A 15,001-nucleotide genomic window follows, 5' to 3' on the forward strand; every position below is an offset into this window, starting at 1 on the left:
ATTGGAAACTAGACACCCCAAGGAAATTATTTAGATGTGTTGTGAAAACTTTGAACCCCCAAGTGTTTCACTACAGTTTATAACGCAGAGCCGTGAAAATAAAAAAAAACTTTTTTTTTCCACAAAAATTATTTTTTAGCCCCCAGTTTTGTATTTTCCCGTGGGTAACAGGAGAAATTGGACCCCAAAAGTTGTTGTCCAATGTGTCCTGAGTGCGCTGATACCCCATTTGTTGGGGTAAACCCCTGTTTGGGTGCACGGGAGAGCTCGGAAGGGAAGGAGCGCTGTTTTACTTTTTCAAGGCAGAATTGGCTGGAATTGAGATCTAACGCCATGTCGCGTTTGGAGAGCCCCTGATGTGCCTAAACAGTGGAAACCCCCCAATTATAACTGAAACCCTAATCCAAACACACCCCTAACCCAAATCTTAACGGTAACCCTAACCACACCCCTAACCCTGACACACCCCTAACTTTATTCCCAACCGTAAATGTAATCCAAACCCTAACTTTAGCCCCAACCCTAACTGTAGCCCTAACCCTAGCCCCAACCCTAACCCTAACCCTAGCCCTAACCCTAGCCCTAACCCTAATGGGAAAATGGAAATATATAAATTTTTTAAATTTTTTAATTTTTCCCTAACTAAGGGGGTAATGAAGGGGGGTTTTATTTACTATTTATAGCGGGTTTTCTAGCGGGTTTTTGATTGTCAGCTGTTACACACTAAAAGACACTTTTTATTGCAAAAAATGTTTTTTGCGTTACCACATTTTGAGAGCTATAATTTTTCCATATTTTGGTCCACAGAGTCATGTGAGGTCTTGTTTTTTGCAGGACAAGTTGACGTTTTTATTGGTAACATTTTCAGGCACGTGACATTTTTTGATCGCTTTTTATTCCGATTTTTGTGAGGCAGAATGACAAAAAAAAACAGCTATTCATGAATTTCTTTTGGGGGGGCGTTTATACCGTTCCGCGTTTGGTAAAATTAATAAAGCAGTTTTATTCTTCGGGTCAGTACGATTACAGCGATACCTCATTTATATCATTTTTTATGTTTTGGCGCTTTTATACGATAAAAACTATTTTATAGAAAAAATAATTATTTTTGCATCGCTTTATTCTGAGGACTATAACTTTTTTATTTTTTCGCTGATAATGCTGTATGGCAGCTCGGTTTTTGTGGGACAAGATGATGTTTTCAGCCGTACCATGGTTATTTATTTCCATCTTTTTGATCGGGTGTTATTCCACTATTTGTTCGGCGGTATGATAATAAAGCGTTGTTTTTTGCCTCGTTTTTTTTTTTTTTTTTTTACGGTGTTCACTGAAGGGGGTTAACTAGTGGGACAGTTTTATAGGTCGGGTGGGTACGGAAGCGGCGATACTAAATATGTGTACTTAAATTGTTTTTTTTTAATTTAGATAAAGGAATGCATTTATTGGAACAATATTTTTTTTTTATTATTATTTATTTAGGAATTGTGTTTTTTTTTTTTTTTTACGCATGTAAATTTTTTTTTTTACTTTGCCCCAGGATGGGGCATCACAGTAAAGTGACAGATCGCTGATCTGACACTTTGCTGTTCACGGTGTCAGATCAGCGATCTGACGTGCACTGCTGGAGGCTTCCCAGCGCCTGCTCTGAGCAGGCACTGTGAAGCCACCTCCCTGCAGGACCCGGATGCAGCCCCGCGGCCATTTTGGATCCGGGGCTTGCTGGGAGGAGACGCTCGGTACAAGGTGAGCACATCGCCTTGTACTGATCGTCTCAGGGAAGCACGCAGGGAGCCCCCTCCCTGCGCGATGCTTCCCTATACCGCCGGAACACTGCGATCATGTTTGATCGCAGTGTGCCGGGGTTAATGTGCCGGGGGCGGTCCGTGACCGCTCCTGGCACATAGTGCCGGATGTCAGCTGCGATAGTCAGCTGACACCCGGCCCCGATCTGCCGCGCTCCCCCCATGAGCGCGGCTGATCGCGCTGGACGTACTATTCCGTCCTTGGGAAGTAGGGCTCACCCCACATGGACAGAATAGTACGTCCAATGGCAGAAAGGGGTTAAACTAATGCACATTTTAGCAGTGTGCCAATCACATTTAACCTGTTTTTTACGTTAGCATTTGTGTATAAAAGTTGATTACTTTCATATAAATATCGAGTAAGAAGTTAGACTTGCTTATTTTGTCTTCTAGGTGTGGGTTGGCTCAGTGACTGAAGTGACAAACAATGATCTATCAGCTGAAGATAAGGACTCCTCCCCTGAGGATCTTGTCTTCTCCATTACACCACCAAGCAATGGTCATCTAGCCCTCAAATCTCATCCGGATAAAAGCATTCTGAATTTTACTCAGCAACACATAAGTGATGGTCACTTGGTGTTTGTGCACAGTGGTAAGCCATCATAATGTTTAGATGTCCATATCACTCTTTCTTTTTTTAGCAAAGAATTTTCACCAGGTAGTCTGCTAAGTTTTATTTTAGCACAATGTAATTGGTCCCCGTCTGTCAACAGAGCAAGTGCATATCGAGATATTAATTTGAGACCGTTACCATGAATGACCATTTAAAAAAAAAAAAAAAAAAATACATCAAGTATCACATATAAAAATAGTTCAACTCATCCTCAGCAACCCTGCTGTTCTGTTCGTTTCCACTATACACTTGTACTGCTCCTGTAATTTTTGACCGGACCTATTAAAATGCTGTTTTAGCTACTTAAAAAATATTTTTGGAATACCTGTTGCATTATTATACTGTATGTGAACATGGTTGGACATTATAAAAAAAAAATACGTAAAAAACTCAATTTTTTTATTTATTTTGTGTTACAAGGGCTTATTGAATTCTGCATAGAAATTACAAATTTGAGCTTAACTAACTAACTAAAACAACTACTACTACTATAACTAACTATAACTAAAATTAACTATAGTATAACATTTAACTGTGTGCAAACATTTTGAAAAAAATAGTAAAAAAAAATAAAAAGTTTTTTCAGAAAATCTTCACATAATTCTATTGTTTACATTCAGGACAATAATAATACACATGTCTCTTGCACATACTTTGCTGGCTTACTTGGGATATATTGGCGGAATGGGCACCTTCCTCTTAATGCAGCGAGTTGTTCGTCAACCGTTATATTTGTACCAATATTAAACAATTTTGGTAGAATATCTACCCATGTATCCCAAACCTTTCTGATAGTTTATCCTTAGCTCTTCTTTCAATTCTATCAGTTTTATCATCAAACCGTAGTACACGAGAAATTTCATGAAATCTCTCAATATGCAATCTTGACAACTGAATTTATTTATTTTTAGAGGAAAAGCAGGGTAAATAACATACAGAGAAAAAAAATTGCACAGAACTGTACTGAAAGCCAATGCGTATGGTTTGTACTGAAAGCATGTGAAAATCTGCACCTAAAGCAACTGTTTACTTCATAAACAATAGTAGATGCAATAAGTAGTCTAAAAAGAAATTATAACTCATTTGTTTTACTCAAAAAATGGCTGAAATTAGCATAAAATGCTATTCGGTCATTTTTGACCGGGAACAGTACAAGTGTAAAAAAAAAAATGTGGCACAAAAAATAACCCCCCCAAAAAAATAGTACCCTTAGAAAGAACCCCTCAAATTAGGAAAATAGAAGTAACCACAAGTTTCAGAACGCATAATGAATTTTTTTAAAAATATCAAAGTTCAAAAACGGTCATTTTTGACCGAACATAACAGCAGGGATGGAGACATCATTACGGTCTTCTACATAAATCAGTATTATTATGCAACCCTATGAAACTTTGTACTATATGTTATTAAGGGAAAACAGAATCTTCTTCTTGTCTGTAAATGGTCTGTAACCATCTAGTGGAAAATGGCATACACAAAAAATGGAGGAGGGGGATGCAGCTGCAGATTCTCGAAGGCCAATTCATCATTGCTTTTGCACTTTTTTAGGCCTGTTTTTTGTTTCTGCCGTATTCATCATTTTAATTTTATGTTTTGGTGTTTTTTTTTGTGTCTGTTTTACATCACCACTGCGGTAGGTTTGAGGCTCCCAGATATATTCCCCTAATTCATCTTTCGAGACTTTTCCAAAAGTCGTACTTTTTTTGCACAAATGTATTCCAGTCCCCTCCCAACAGTCGCAATTATGGTTGAGGACAAAAATATTGATCATTTTTGACTTTGCATAAATTGAAGTGCACTATTTTGAAAAATTTGGTGCAAAAAAAAAAAAAATCAGTGAATGGCAAGAGCCAAAAAAGAAAAGTAACTTAAAAACAGCAAATTGCCCACCTTGTCTGTATTGTATCTAGAGCACCTAATAAACTTAAATAAATGTAACACACCAAAGACTGTTTGTTACCACAGATTTAAGCTGCATGACTTTTGGATATGGGATGGACCCCACTCCATCTTAAAACCACCATAACTACTGTAAACCTAGGCACTAAAATAAATACACAAAACACATTATTTTGGTTGTCAAAATGGCCACAGCTTTTATTCAAATCACAGGATTAAATAATCACAGTAGGAGTCAGGTGAAGTGCTAGTACATTGGGATTCACAAGTACTGCGATATCCCCAGCTGTCTGACATACAGCTCCAGGACAGACAGCCATAAAGGGGCGGCACGCACTGGCTTGCCATTCAAGCAGAGCAGGAAAACTTTCAAGGCACCAATGACCCTATTATCCTCACTCCTGTGCTTAACCACTGTGCCCGCCCCTGATTGATGTTACCATTACAACGTCCTTGAGGCTGGCCACCAAAGCCGAGCCTGCTCACCACCATGAGGTTTTACATCCTCTATTAGTTAAAATGAGTCCACCTTAACTTGTCTGCAACTTCCACCTGACTCCTAAACCGCAAAGCTGTGACGGGTTATAAATTCCAAGTCTCATTTGACACTTTTTTTTTTTTTCATAATTTAAATCATTTTTGTAAACTTAAAAACTAGAAGTCCCTGCAAAAGCATTAAGGTACCTTCACACTAAGCGACTTTGCAGCGAGAACGACGACGATCCGTGACATTGCAGCGTCCTGGATAGCGATATCGTTGTGTTTGACACGCAGCAGCGATCTGGATCCCGCTGTGATATCGCTGGTCGGAGCTAGAAGTCCAGAACTTTATTTCGTCGCTGATCACCCGCTGTCATCGCTGGATCGGTGTGTGTGACACCGATCCAGCGATGTGTTCACTTGTAACCAGGGTAAATATCGGGTTACTAAGCGCAGGGCCGCGCTTAGTAACCCGATATTTACCCTGGTTACAAGTGAACACATCGCTGGATCGGTGTCACACACATTCAGTGCAGGGTAGCCGCCGGCGGGGGACGTGACAGACATCAGAAGGTGAGTATGAGGTGTTTTTTTTTTTACTTTTACAATGGTAACCAGGGTAAATATCGGGTTACTAAGCGCGGCCCTGCACTTAGTAACCCGATGTTTACCCGGGTGCTGCAGGGGGACTTCGGCATCGTTGAAGACAGTTTCAACGATGCCGAAGTCGTTCCCCTGATCGTTGGTCGCTGGAGAGAGCTGTCTGTGTGACAGCTCCCCAGCGACCACACAACGACTTACCAACGATCGCATCGCTGGTCGTGATCGTTGGTAACGGTACCTTAAATGGGACTAAACTTGGCAAACCTCCGACTCACAAAGAGTCATCCTACAGCGCTCAGGAGAGGAAAAACCCCTGTGGAGGAAACCTCCAGGGAACCATGGTTGAAGGATTGCCCTTCCCTTGGGCTTAAAAGGTTACTGCAAATGATAACTCTTTATAGCCAATACACAATTGAACCTTGTACAAGATATACAATGACAAATTCAAAAATACAATAAAGCATTTATCATTATATCAGCAATAATTTAAAAAGTTTTAGGATAGAGATTATAAACAGGGCGGGAGGGCGGGTAATGTTTCCTCCTGTCTATCATGTGAGAGAAAGAGGGAGAGCCAGAGTTGCCTCCCCTATATAAGCCCCACCCTCCTCACAGTAATACACCAGGCACAAACATCTAAACTCCTTCCTCTTAAAGCAACATCACTCTTGTTTAAAATCTACACCGCAATACAAACAGCTGCAGGAGTTCACGGTCCACCCATCCCCAAGTCATGTCCACCTCCGTCTAGTCTCTGGTGGTTTCTTTTCTGGTGCTTATAGCTTTGAGAATCGGCCCCAATGTTTTGATTTCAGTTAAATTGACCTCAATTTGAAAATGAGTTTTATGGTTGACCACTATTAGAGACGGGCAACCAGTACTTCATATTTACTCTTTTTTTTAATTCAGGCTCCATGTCTGGAGGTCTCAACTTCCAGGTTACAGACGGTGTGAACTTTGCACCTAGGCAAATTTTCAGTATCACCGCAAGGACCCTTGTCATCAACATGGAACTGAATAAAGGATTGGGTGTGTTTCCAGGTATGTGTTGGGCTGGAGAAGCCTGGAGTGGATGGTACTAACAAAAAAAAAGAAAATTTTTAGTAAAGGGAGCCTGCATTTTAATGTACTATGTATCAAAAGCAGAAGACAACCCATTATTATGAACGAGTCCTGTGTAAAGAAGAGCGGATCAAACAAAATTCGAATCCACCTATTTATGTTTTTTTTTTCTAGGGAATTTTGATTCCCAGAGAAGTTATACAATGTTCCTTATGCTCTGCGATCTCTCCAAACCCAGTAGCACAACACACTTAATATGTAAAAAGTACTTATACTCGCCCTTCTCTCATCTCTCCGGTCCATCCGCTACTCATGGTCATGGCTCTCGGGGTATCCTGGGAGGTCAATGGTGTCATGACATCACTAAATGTGCTGCGAACTTCCTGCTCGCCTGCGCAGAACCATCCCGGGTGCCATAAAGGCTTTAAACCCTGTACAGGGTAAGAAGCCTGAAGATTAAAAAAAAAAAAACAATTTCTATGCAGAGAGTTACAAAATGAAGTGTAAAAATTATTTTAGTGGACTTTTGTGGTCATAAAAGTAAAAGCAATCACTTTTTTCTTTTTTTTTTTTTCCTTTTCTTTATATTTTCTCTATTGAAAAAATTAGTCCTTACCTATGACAAATTTAAGAGGCAAACATTTTTGGAATGTCAGAACGAGAACATTTTTAGAGTTCCTAAAAATTCATGTACAAAAAATGCTGACAATATTCCTGGTCAGTAATGGGAGAAAATGAACTGGCTGAGCTGGTCATGTATATTAGTCAGAAAGCGGTACTCCATCTCCAATTAACCCTTCTCTCTCAGAGATATGTTTTTAAGAAGACCTGTCAATTTCTCGAAAAAAGATAAATGCATTGAAAAAATCCCAGATCTCCCCTTGCTTCCGTTGTTCTTTTCCGCTTTGCACTGTGTCGCTCCATTGCATAGATATTCACAATTATAGCTTTTGGCGCTCAGTATGTGAAATCTCTGCTTGTAGTGCAATTGTGCATTTCTACAGAGTCTTTGAGGGTGTGGCCTTTCACCCCTCCCTCCCATGCACTGCCAATCACAGCTTGTCAGCATCTAAGACTGCTAGATCACCTGCCGAGCTGTGATTGACAGCGTGTGGGAGGAAGCGGTGAAAAGCACACACATTGCCAATTTTTTTTCAGAAAATTCTGACTGGAAACCAGTTCCATTCATCTGCCCCATTTTCTTCCCAAAACCATTCTCTGAAATATTTTGTAGCTGTCACTACTAATTGTTGTAAAAACAAGCTAAGTTCTGATTCAACAGTATGACCTCTATAGGTGAAATATGGGGCTTTTCCTGTTCGATATTGCCATTACTAAGGTGGTACAGTTTGTTTTATCTTCCAGGAATGAGAAGAACAATTTCTTCTGATGTATTAAAAGCTGCAACCAACGATAAGAATAATCTACATAACCGTTCAATCATTTTTTACATCACTGCTTCTCCCAAGCACGGGAAGATCTTAAGAATTGTTCAAGAAAATACTACAGAAGAGGCCTCCAGCTTCACACAACAGATGGTGAGAAATGCGCATGGTATCGTCCTTCACCCTGTCATTTTCAACACTGTGTACATATGATTTGTTGGCAGGCTAGCTGGGCATTTACCCCTCATCATTAGCGTGCAGTGTAGACAGGTTTGAGATCACGCGAAGTACAAACTGATCGTACAGGGGTTATTGATGACTGGGGGTCTAATCTCCTCCGATCCCATCTGGACAGTCCTGTCTGAATGGTGCAGAGGTTGAGCATGTGCTCCTCTGCTGCCTTCATTCTCTATAGGAGCGCAGTACTTGGCTATCTTGGACAGTTCCGTAAAGAATGTATGCATGCTTGACCTCTGCCGTGGGGGTCCTAGCAATCAGACCACCAGCGATCAATAAGTTATCCCATATTCAAATGATAGATAACGTGTATGCTAGTGTCATCAGAAATGAAGCTCCATGAGTGAGGCTTGCGGTCGGATCCATCTGCTATATCAGTCTGGTTTCTCTGTGTATGTTGTTGCAGGATGTCACTTTGATGTTTCTCAATGGAAATCTGCTCCAGGAAAAGTGCTTCATTTCTATAGAATCTAAAGCCTCTATATGTTGCTGACATTTTGACACTGTGTGGTTTTGCCTTTTGCAGATCAATGATGGAGAAATTGTATATGAGCACACAGACACTGAAGCCTTGGTGTGGAGTGTGCAGGATACCTTTACCTTCTCCGTGTCCTCTCCTCCAGCTGTTCTCGAAATGCAAGTGTTCCTTATCAGAGTTTCCTATGAGATCAGTGATCCCAGTAGATCCACTCGCCTTATTGCCAATACAGGTCAGCAGGCCTTAAGAACAATGGCTTGTACTTGCACAATTTTCATGTGATATCACTGATATATTGAATTTTCCTTTATTACCAGGTGCCTCTGTTGTGGAAGGAGGAAACGTGAAATTAGACAAGTCAAAGTTAGATGGCTCAAATCTTTTAGCCAGATTGCCAGAATCCCAGCGTCCCTTCTATGAAGTCTGGTTTCAGGTGACCTCTTTGCCAAAACATGGTGTCATCGTAGTAGGAGACAGGAACATTACAAAAGAGAAGCCAAACTTCTCCCAATACATCATCAGTAAATTTGGTGTCACATATGTACACAATGGAGCAGAGTCGTCCACCGATGACTTCACTTTTGCCACCTGGTTAAATTTAAAAAGCAAATCGGCAGTGAAACCGGACATGGACGTGATAGAAGAGAGGTTCAATATTACTGTTATTCCTGTTAACGACCAAGTGCCTGAGCTTAAGACAAAGAGGCCAAATTTAATAGTGCTGCAAGGACAAATGATGGCCTTGGGTCCCGAAAACCTAAACGTTGAAGATCTGGACAATCCTCCTGAAGATATAAAATACACCATTATCAGTTTGCCAAACAATGGCTACTTGGCAAAATCTGACAATCTCAATGCTTCCGTCCAGGCTTTTACACAGGCAGATATCAATAATGGTGACTTGTGGTTTATACAAGATGGAAGTTCACATTCAGGAGTATTTTATTTCAGCGTGTCTGATGGGAAACATAAACCACTTTATAAACTCTTTAACCTGGATATCATACCAGTCTCCATTACAATGGTTAATAAAACCAATCTGATCCTTTTGCAAGGGAAAACCTTTTTGACCCTCTCTAATAGAAATCTGGCAGCATCAACAGATGGAAAGAGTACGAGCTTTACTTATCAAGTATCAGAGCCTCCTAGATTTGGCAACATCATGCTTGACAGGAGACCTGTGACGACATTTGACCAAGCCGATATAGACTTGGGGAAAGTGACTTACCACATCGACAATTTCACAGTGTTTGAAGATAGGTTTGAGGTGTCGATATTTACTTCAGAAACCAACCTCACCGGACATGAAGTCAACATCACAGTGGAGCCGCTAGTAACTATTAGATCTGATCTGAAAATCCCCACTGGCCTTGTGTACACTATAAAGACCATGGATTTGGATGCAACTGAACTAGGAAACCTTACCAACAGTGATCCAGAATATCTAATACTTAATCCACCCATGTATGGAAAAATAAAAATAAAAACACTCACAAAAATTTTATCTGCAGATACTGAGATGTTCAGTCAAAGTGACATTGATACAGGACGTATATCAATATATATTGACGCCAACGTCACAGACCAGGAAATGTTGAATGATTCGTTTGTTTTCATGCTCAAAGCTCATGGTGTGCCATCTGCTTTGGGTTATTTCACATATTCTGTTGTCCCTTATGAACCACTGGTGGTCGAATCTACCACCGCTTCAGGAGCTTCTTCAGGCATTTCCTACAGTCCATTTTATACCACTTTGGGTTACGAAAGACGGACCACAAATCATTGGCTAAATAAAAACCTTACAGAAGTTCCTATCAAAAAATTTGGTAACCGCAATCGCTGGGGCAACCAAAAAATTGAGGAACCCATCCCATCTGCAGAAGTAAGATTCACCACCCCTTCTGTTAGAGATAATACTACCTTTAAGCTGACGGCAATTACTCCAAAAGCTGAACTAAATCAAACCAGTCTTCTCTCTATTATTATTCCACTGGTTGTACTTGCCTTCATTCTACTAGCCGTCATCCTCATTGTCTTGTTCCTTCTTAGAAAACGGAAGGCAAAGAAGAAGGTTCCACCACACGTTAGAAGTCATTCCTATAGCATGGTGCCCCAGGTGCCCTCCCCATATACAGAGCGAAGTGTCACTGTACCAACAGTGACAGTAACCCTTCTGCAAAAAAGCAATGACTACTGCTCTGTAAGCCCATTACTGCCATCAAGACATGACCACTTACGTACAAACTCCGCTCCCTCCTTGGGAGTCAATACTCAACAGAACTCTTGGCTACAAATGGATCCTGAAATGACTGAGCATTGTCGGAAGACTAATCCAACCCTTAAAACTAATCAGTACTGGGTATAGAGACCTGTGCCTAGGTCTACGTTTATTATGTAGGAAACATATTTTATAAATATGTATATTTTTGGTTTTCCTCCGAAGTAATGACCGATTTATTTATTTTGCCTTCTGTTATACTATGAAGACTTAGTGTTATAGTGATTTCTTAAAGGCTATAAACAGCATTTGAAGTGAAAAAATATATTAGTGCATGCCTTGGAGATAAAGGGGTTGTCTAACCTTTGAAAATAAGTACAATTGCAAAGTCAACACATTCCGCAGCACTTTACAAAACCAGAGGGGACATATACAGACGATATCATGTATTACATAGTAACACAATATTCAACAATTAAAAAGGAGTGAGGACCCAACTCACAAGCTTACAATCTACGAGGAAACGGAGAAGACACAACAGGTAAAAAGTGCTTGTAGAGTATGGTCCAGCCATCTTTAAAATAAGTAGGGGTATTCAAGTGAAGCAGCATCAACCAGTCATTAGGCAGTATCTGTATATGTCCAATTATATAGTGTTACTGAGTGTACGGGGGATGTGGAAACAGATGATAGATGAGAACAGATTCCGAGGAGAATTTAGGAAGCGAAAACGGAATAATTAGATTAATGAGGTGAGATTATAAGCCAGTCTAAAAGAGATTTGTTTTTAGACCAAGCTTAGAATGCTGGATACTGTAAATTTTAACCTGATTGTCTGGGGTAGTGCAATCTAGAGAACTGGCGCAGCACAAGAGAAGTCCTGGAGATGAAAGTGGGAGGTTTGGATGATAGAGAATGTTAGATGACTAGCAGATGAGAGCACAGGTAGGGGGTGGTAGATGGATATGTAGGGTGGTGCAGAACTGTGGAGGGCTTTGTAGGTTAGAGTGATCAGATTATTTTTGTACTCTGTAGCAATGACTGACACAAAGTGGAGGCAGTGGTGTAGCGGCTGGAAAGAAATATGACCTTGCTACATTGAAAATAAGAAAAATAAAGGCAAACATGCACACTTAGTACATACAGTGGTTACAGAAAGTATTCACACCCCTTTAAATGTTTCACTCTTTGTTTCATTGCAGCCATTTGGTAAATTTAAAAAAAAGTTCTTTTTTTTTTTTCATTAATGTACACTCTGCACCCTATCTTTACTGAAAAAAACAGAAATGTAGAAATGTTTGCAAATTTAAAAAAAAAGAAAAACTGAAATATCACATGGTCATAAGTATTCAGACCCTGTGCTCAGACACTCATATTTAAGTCACATGCTGTCCATTTCCTTGTGATCCTCCTTGAGATGGTTCTACTCCTTCATTGGAGTCCAGCTGTGTTAAATTAAACTGATAGGACTTGATTTGGAAAGGCACACACCTGTCTATATAAGACCTCACAGCTCACAGTGCATGTCAGACCAAATGAGAATCATGAGGTCAAAGGAACTGGCCAAGGAGCTCAGAGACAGAATTGTGGCAAGGCACACATCTGGCCAAGGTTACAACAGAATTTCTGCAGTACTCAAGGTTCCTAAGTACACAGTGACCTTTATAATCCTTAAATGGAATATGTTTGGGGCCACCAGATGTCTTCCTAGACCTGGCCGTCCAGCCAAACTGAGCAATCGTGGGAGAAGAGCCTTGGTGAGAGAGGTAAAGAAGAACCCCAAGATCACTGTGGCTGAGCTCCAGAGATGCAGTAGAGAGATGGGAAAAATTTCCACAAAGTCAACTATCACTGCAGCCCTCCGTCAGTCAGGCCCTTATGGCAGAGTTGCCCAATGGAAGCCTCTCCTCAGTGCAAGACATATGAAAGCCTGCACAGAGTTTGCTAAAAAACACATGAAGGACTCCCAGACTATGAGAAAGAAGATTCTCTGGTCTGATAAGATGTAGATAGAACTTTTTGGTGATAATTCTAAGTGGTATGTGTGGAGAAAACCAGGCACTGCTCATCACCGGCCCAATACAATCCCAACAGTGAAACAACTTGTCATTGAAGGAAACATGAATGCGGCCAAGTACAGAGATATCCTGGATGAAAACCTCTTCCAGAGTGCTCTGGACCTCAGACTTGGCCCTGACCTAAACCCAATTGAGCATCTAATAATAATAATCTTTATTTTTATATAGCGCTAACATTCCGCAGCGCTTTACAGTTTGCACACATCATCATCTCTGTCCCCGATAGGGCTCACAATCTAGAATCTCTATCGGTATGTTTTTTCGGAATGTGGGAGGAAACCGGAGAACCCGGAAGAAACCCAGGACCCCAGTGCTGCAAGGCTGCAGTGCTATCCACTGAGCCACCGTGCTGCCCTGTCTCTGGAGAGACCTGAAAATGGCTGTCCACCAACGTTCACCATCCAGCCTGACGGAACTGGAGAGGATCTGCAAGGAAGAATGGCAGAGGATCCCCAAATCCCCAAGATGTTTTTCCTGTGGTACAGTAAAGGCTGTGTATTCTGCCCCCAGTAACCACTTGCGTTCTTTCTTCCATCTTCCTCTCCACATATTGAGCTGCTATTGACAACCACAGGTAGGAACACTCTGCTGTCAGTTGTCATGAGCAATCCGACAGCCAGCTATGTACTGGTGTTACATAGACTCTACAGCAGCATCAATATGAAATATACAATTAATATTTGGAAAAATGCCTGATTTTTGCATCTGAGAAGCAAAAGAACAATTTAAAATTCACAGTGTAAAGTTGTCTTTAGCCTTTGTGTTTTATGTGCAGAATACTGATTTTCTTTTTTATATATAGAAGTTTTTTTACCAAAATTTTCTTCTAGAACACTGGTTTATGGCGTTACATTTCATTACATCGCTATCCATCGCTATGGGGAAAGCCGCAGACTTCGGTGCTCAAAAGTCTTGATTGTATGATTTTTATGGTTTTTTTCTCTTGTTGTCCTCTGAATAATTGTGCCATTTATATGGTTTTTGTCTTTTTTGAATATCATTTTTTGCCACAGTCTTTGTGTTTTGAAATGTATTGAAACTACACGTGAAATGTTTCTTTTGTATTACTGTCTATTTGTCTGTATTATATGTATTTATTCAGTATCGGGTTATATCTCTTATACATTGAATTATAATCCTTTTTTTCTGATTCAGTTTCCTCTCATTCCAGATCTTTCAGCCTTAAAGTTTTACTTTAATTCAAGACGTGGTTGCCTTTTCCTGAGAACAAAACAAGACATAGACTAGATATGTCTATCTGTAGAAGTTAAACCAGTCAGTATACTTTTACATAAGGAAGTATGTTCCCTTGGCTTTCAATAAAAATTATCAATTTTTTTGTAGAGATCCGATGTGCCAGTCATGAGAAATACAGTCATGGCCAAAAGTGTTGGCACCCTTGAATTAGTTCCAGAAAAGGAAGTATTTCTCCCAGAAAATGTTTGCAGTTATACATGTTTTGTTATACACATGTTATTTCCTTTGTGTGTATTGGAAACTACACAAACAAACAGGAAAAAAAAGCAAATTGGATATAATTTCATATAAAACCCCAAAAATGGGCCGGATGTCACCACATGTAACATCGATACATCCGGCTTGGGGTTAGTTACTAAACTAATTCCGTAAGTATACGTTGAAAAACCCTTTAAAACAGACTTTAAAATACAAGCGACATGCGTTATTACACACTGTAGATCTAAAAAACCTGATGAGGCTAGTGTACTGACTTTGAAAATAGATGTCAAACTGTCATATGCTATAAATCTCTGCCACCCAGCCTGATTGAAAGCTACTCAATGTCACTCCTTCCTGCTGCTGAATTTCTGTACCTTTACCCTGATTGACAGCTCCTCACTATCTCTACTCCCTGCTTTTACTGAGATCTCACACTGCTTAGTACAAGCTGCAGCAGACACTGAATATACTTAGACTCATGAGCTCTCCCTTCCTTTAGCTGGACTCGTACACTCATGATTTTAGTATTAGGGTTATTCAGCCATTCTGATTTGGGTTTTCAAAGTACATACATTTGCCTCATCAGGCCTGAAAAGTTCTATGTAATTATTCATGCAGTTTGTGTAAGGAATGAGCAGTTTTTAATTTTTGCTTTTTAATTTTTTTCCTCACCTTCTATTAACAGCCA

General features: G+C 40.2%; 1 protein-coding gene across 1 annotated transcript in view; it reads left to right on the top strand.

The window, feature by feature from the left end:
* The window catches only part of LOC143805628 (chondroitin sulfate proteoglycan 4-like), a 55,395-nt gene extending 41,390 nt beyond the window's left edge, over positions 1-14,005 (top strand). Inside the window, exons 6-10 of the mRNA XM_077285150.1 lie at positions 2,196-2,394; positions 6,307-6,438; positions 7,825-7,997; positions 8,608-8,791; positions 8,877-14,005. Of these exons, the coding sequence (XP_077141265.1) occupies positions 2,196-2,394; positions 6,307-6,438; positions 7,825-7,997; positions 8,608-8,791; positions 8,877-10,924 (2,736 nt within the window). The 3' untranslated portion in view covers positions 10,925-14,005. The remainder of the gene's footprint in view (positions 1-2,195; positions 2,395-6,306; positions 6,439-7,824; positions 7,998-8,607; positions 8,792-8,876) is intronic.
* Positions 14,006-15,001: the final 996 nt, after the last annotated feature.

The sequence above is a fragment of the Ranitomeya variabilis genome, chromosome 1 (genome assembly GCF_051348905.1).
Source record: "Ranitomeya variabilis isolate aRanVar5 chromosome 1, aRanVar5.hap1, whole genome shotgun sequence".
In the NCBI taxonomy this organism is placed as follows: domain Eukaryota; kingdom Metazoa; phylum Chordata; class Amphibia; order Anura; family Dendrobatidae; genus Ranitomeya; species Ranitomeya variabilis.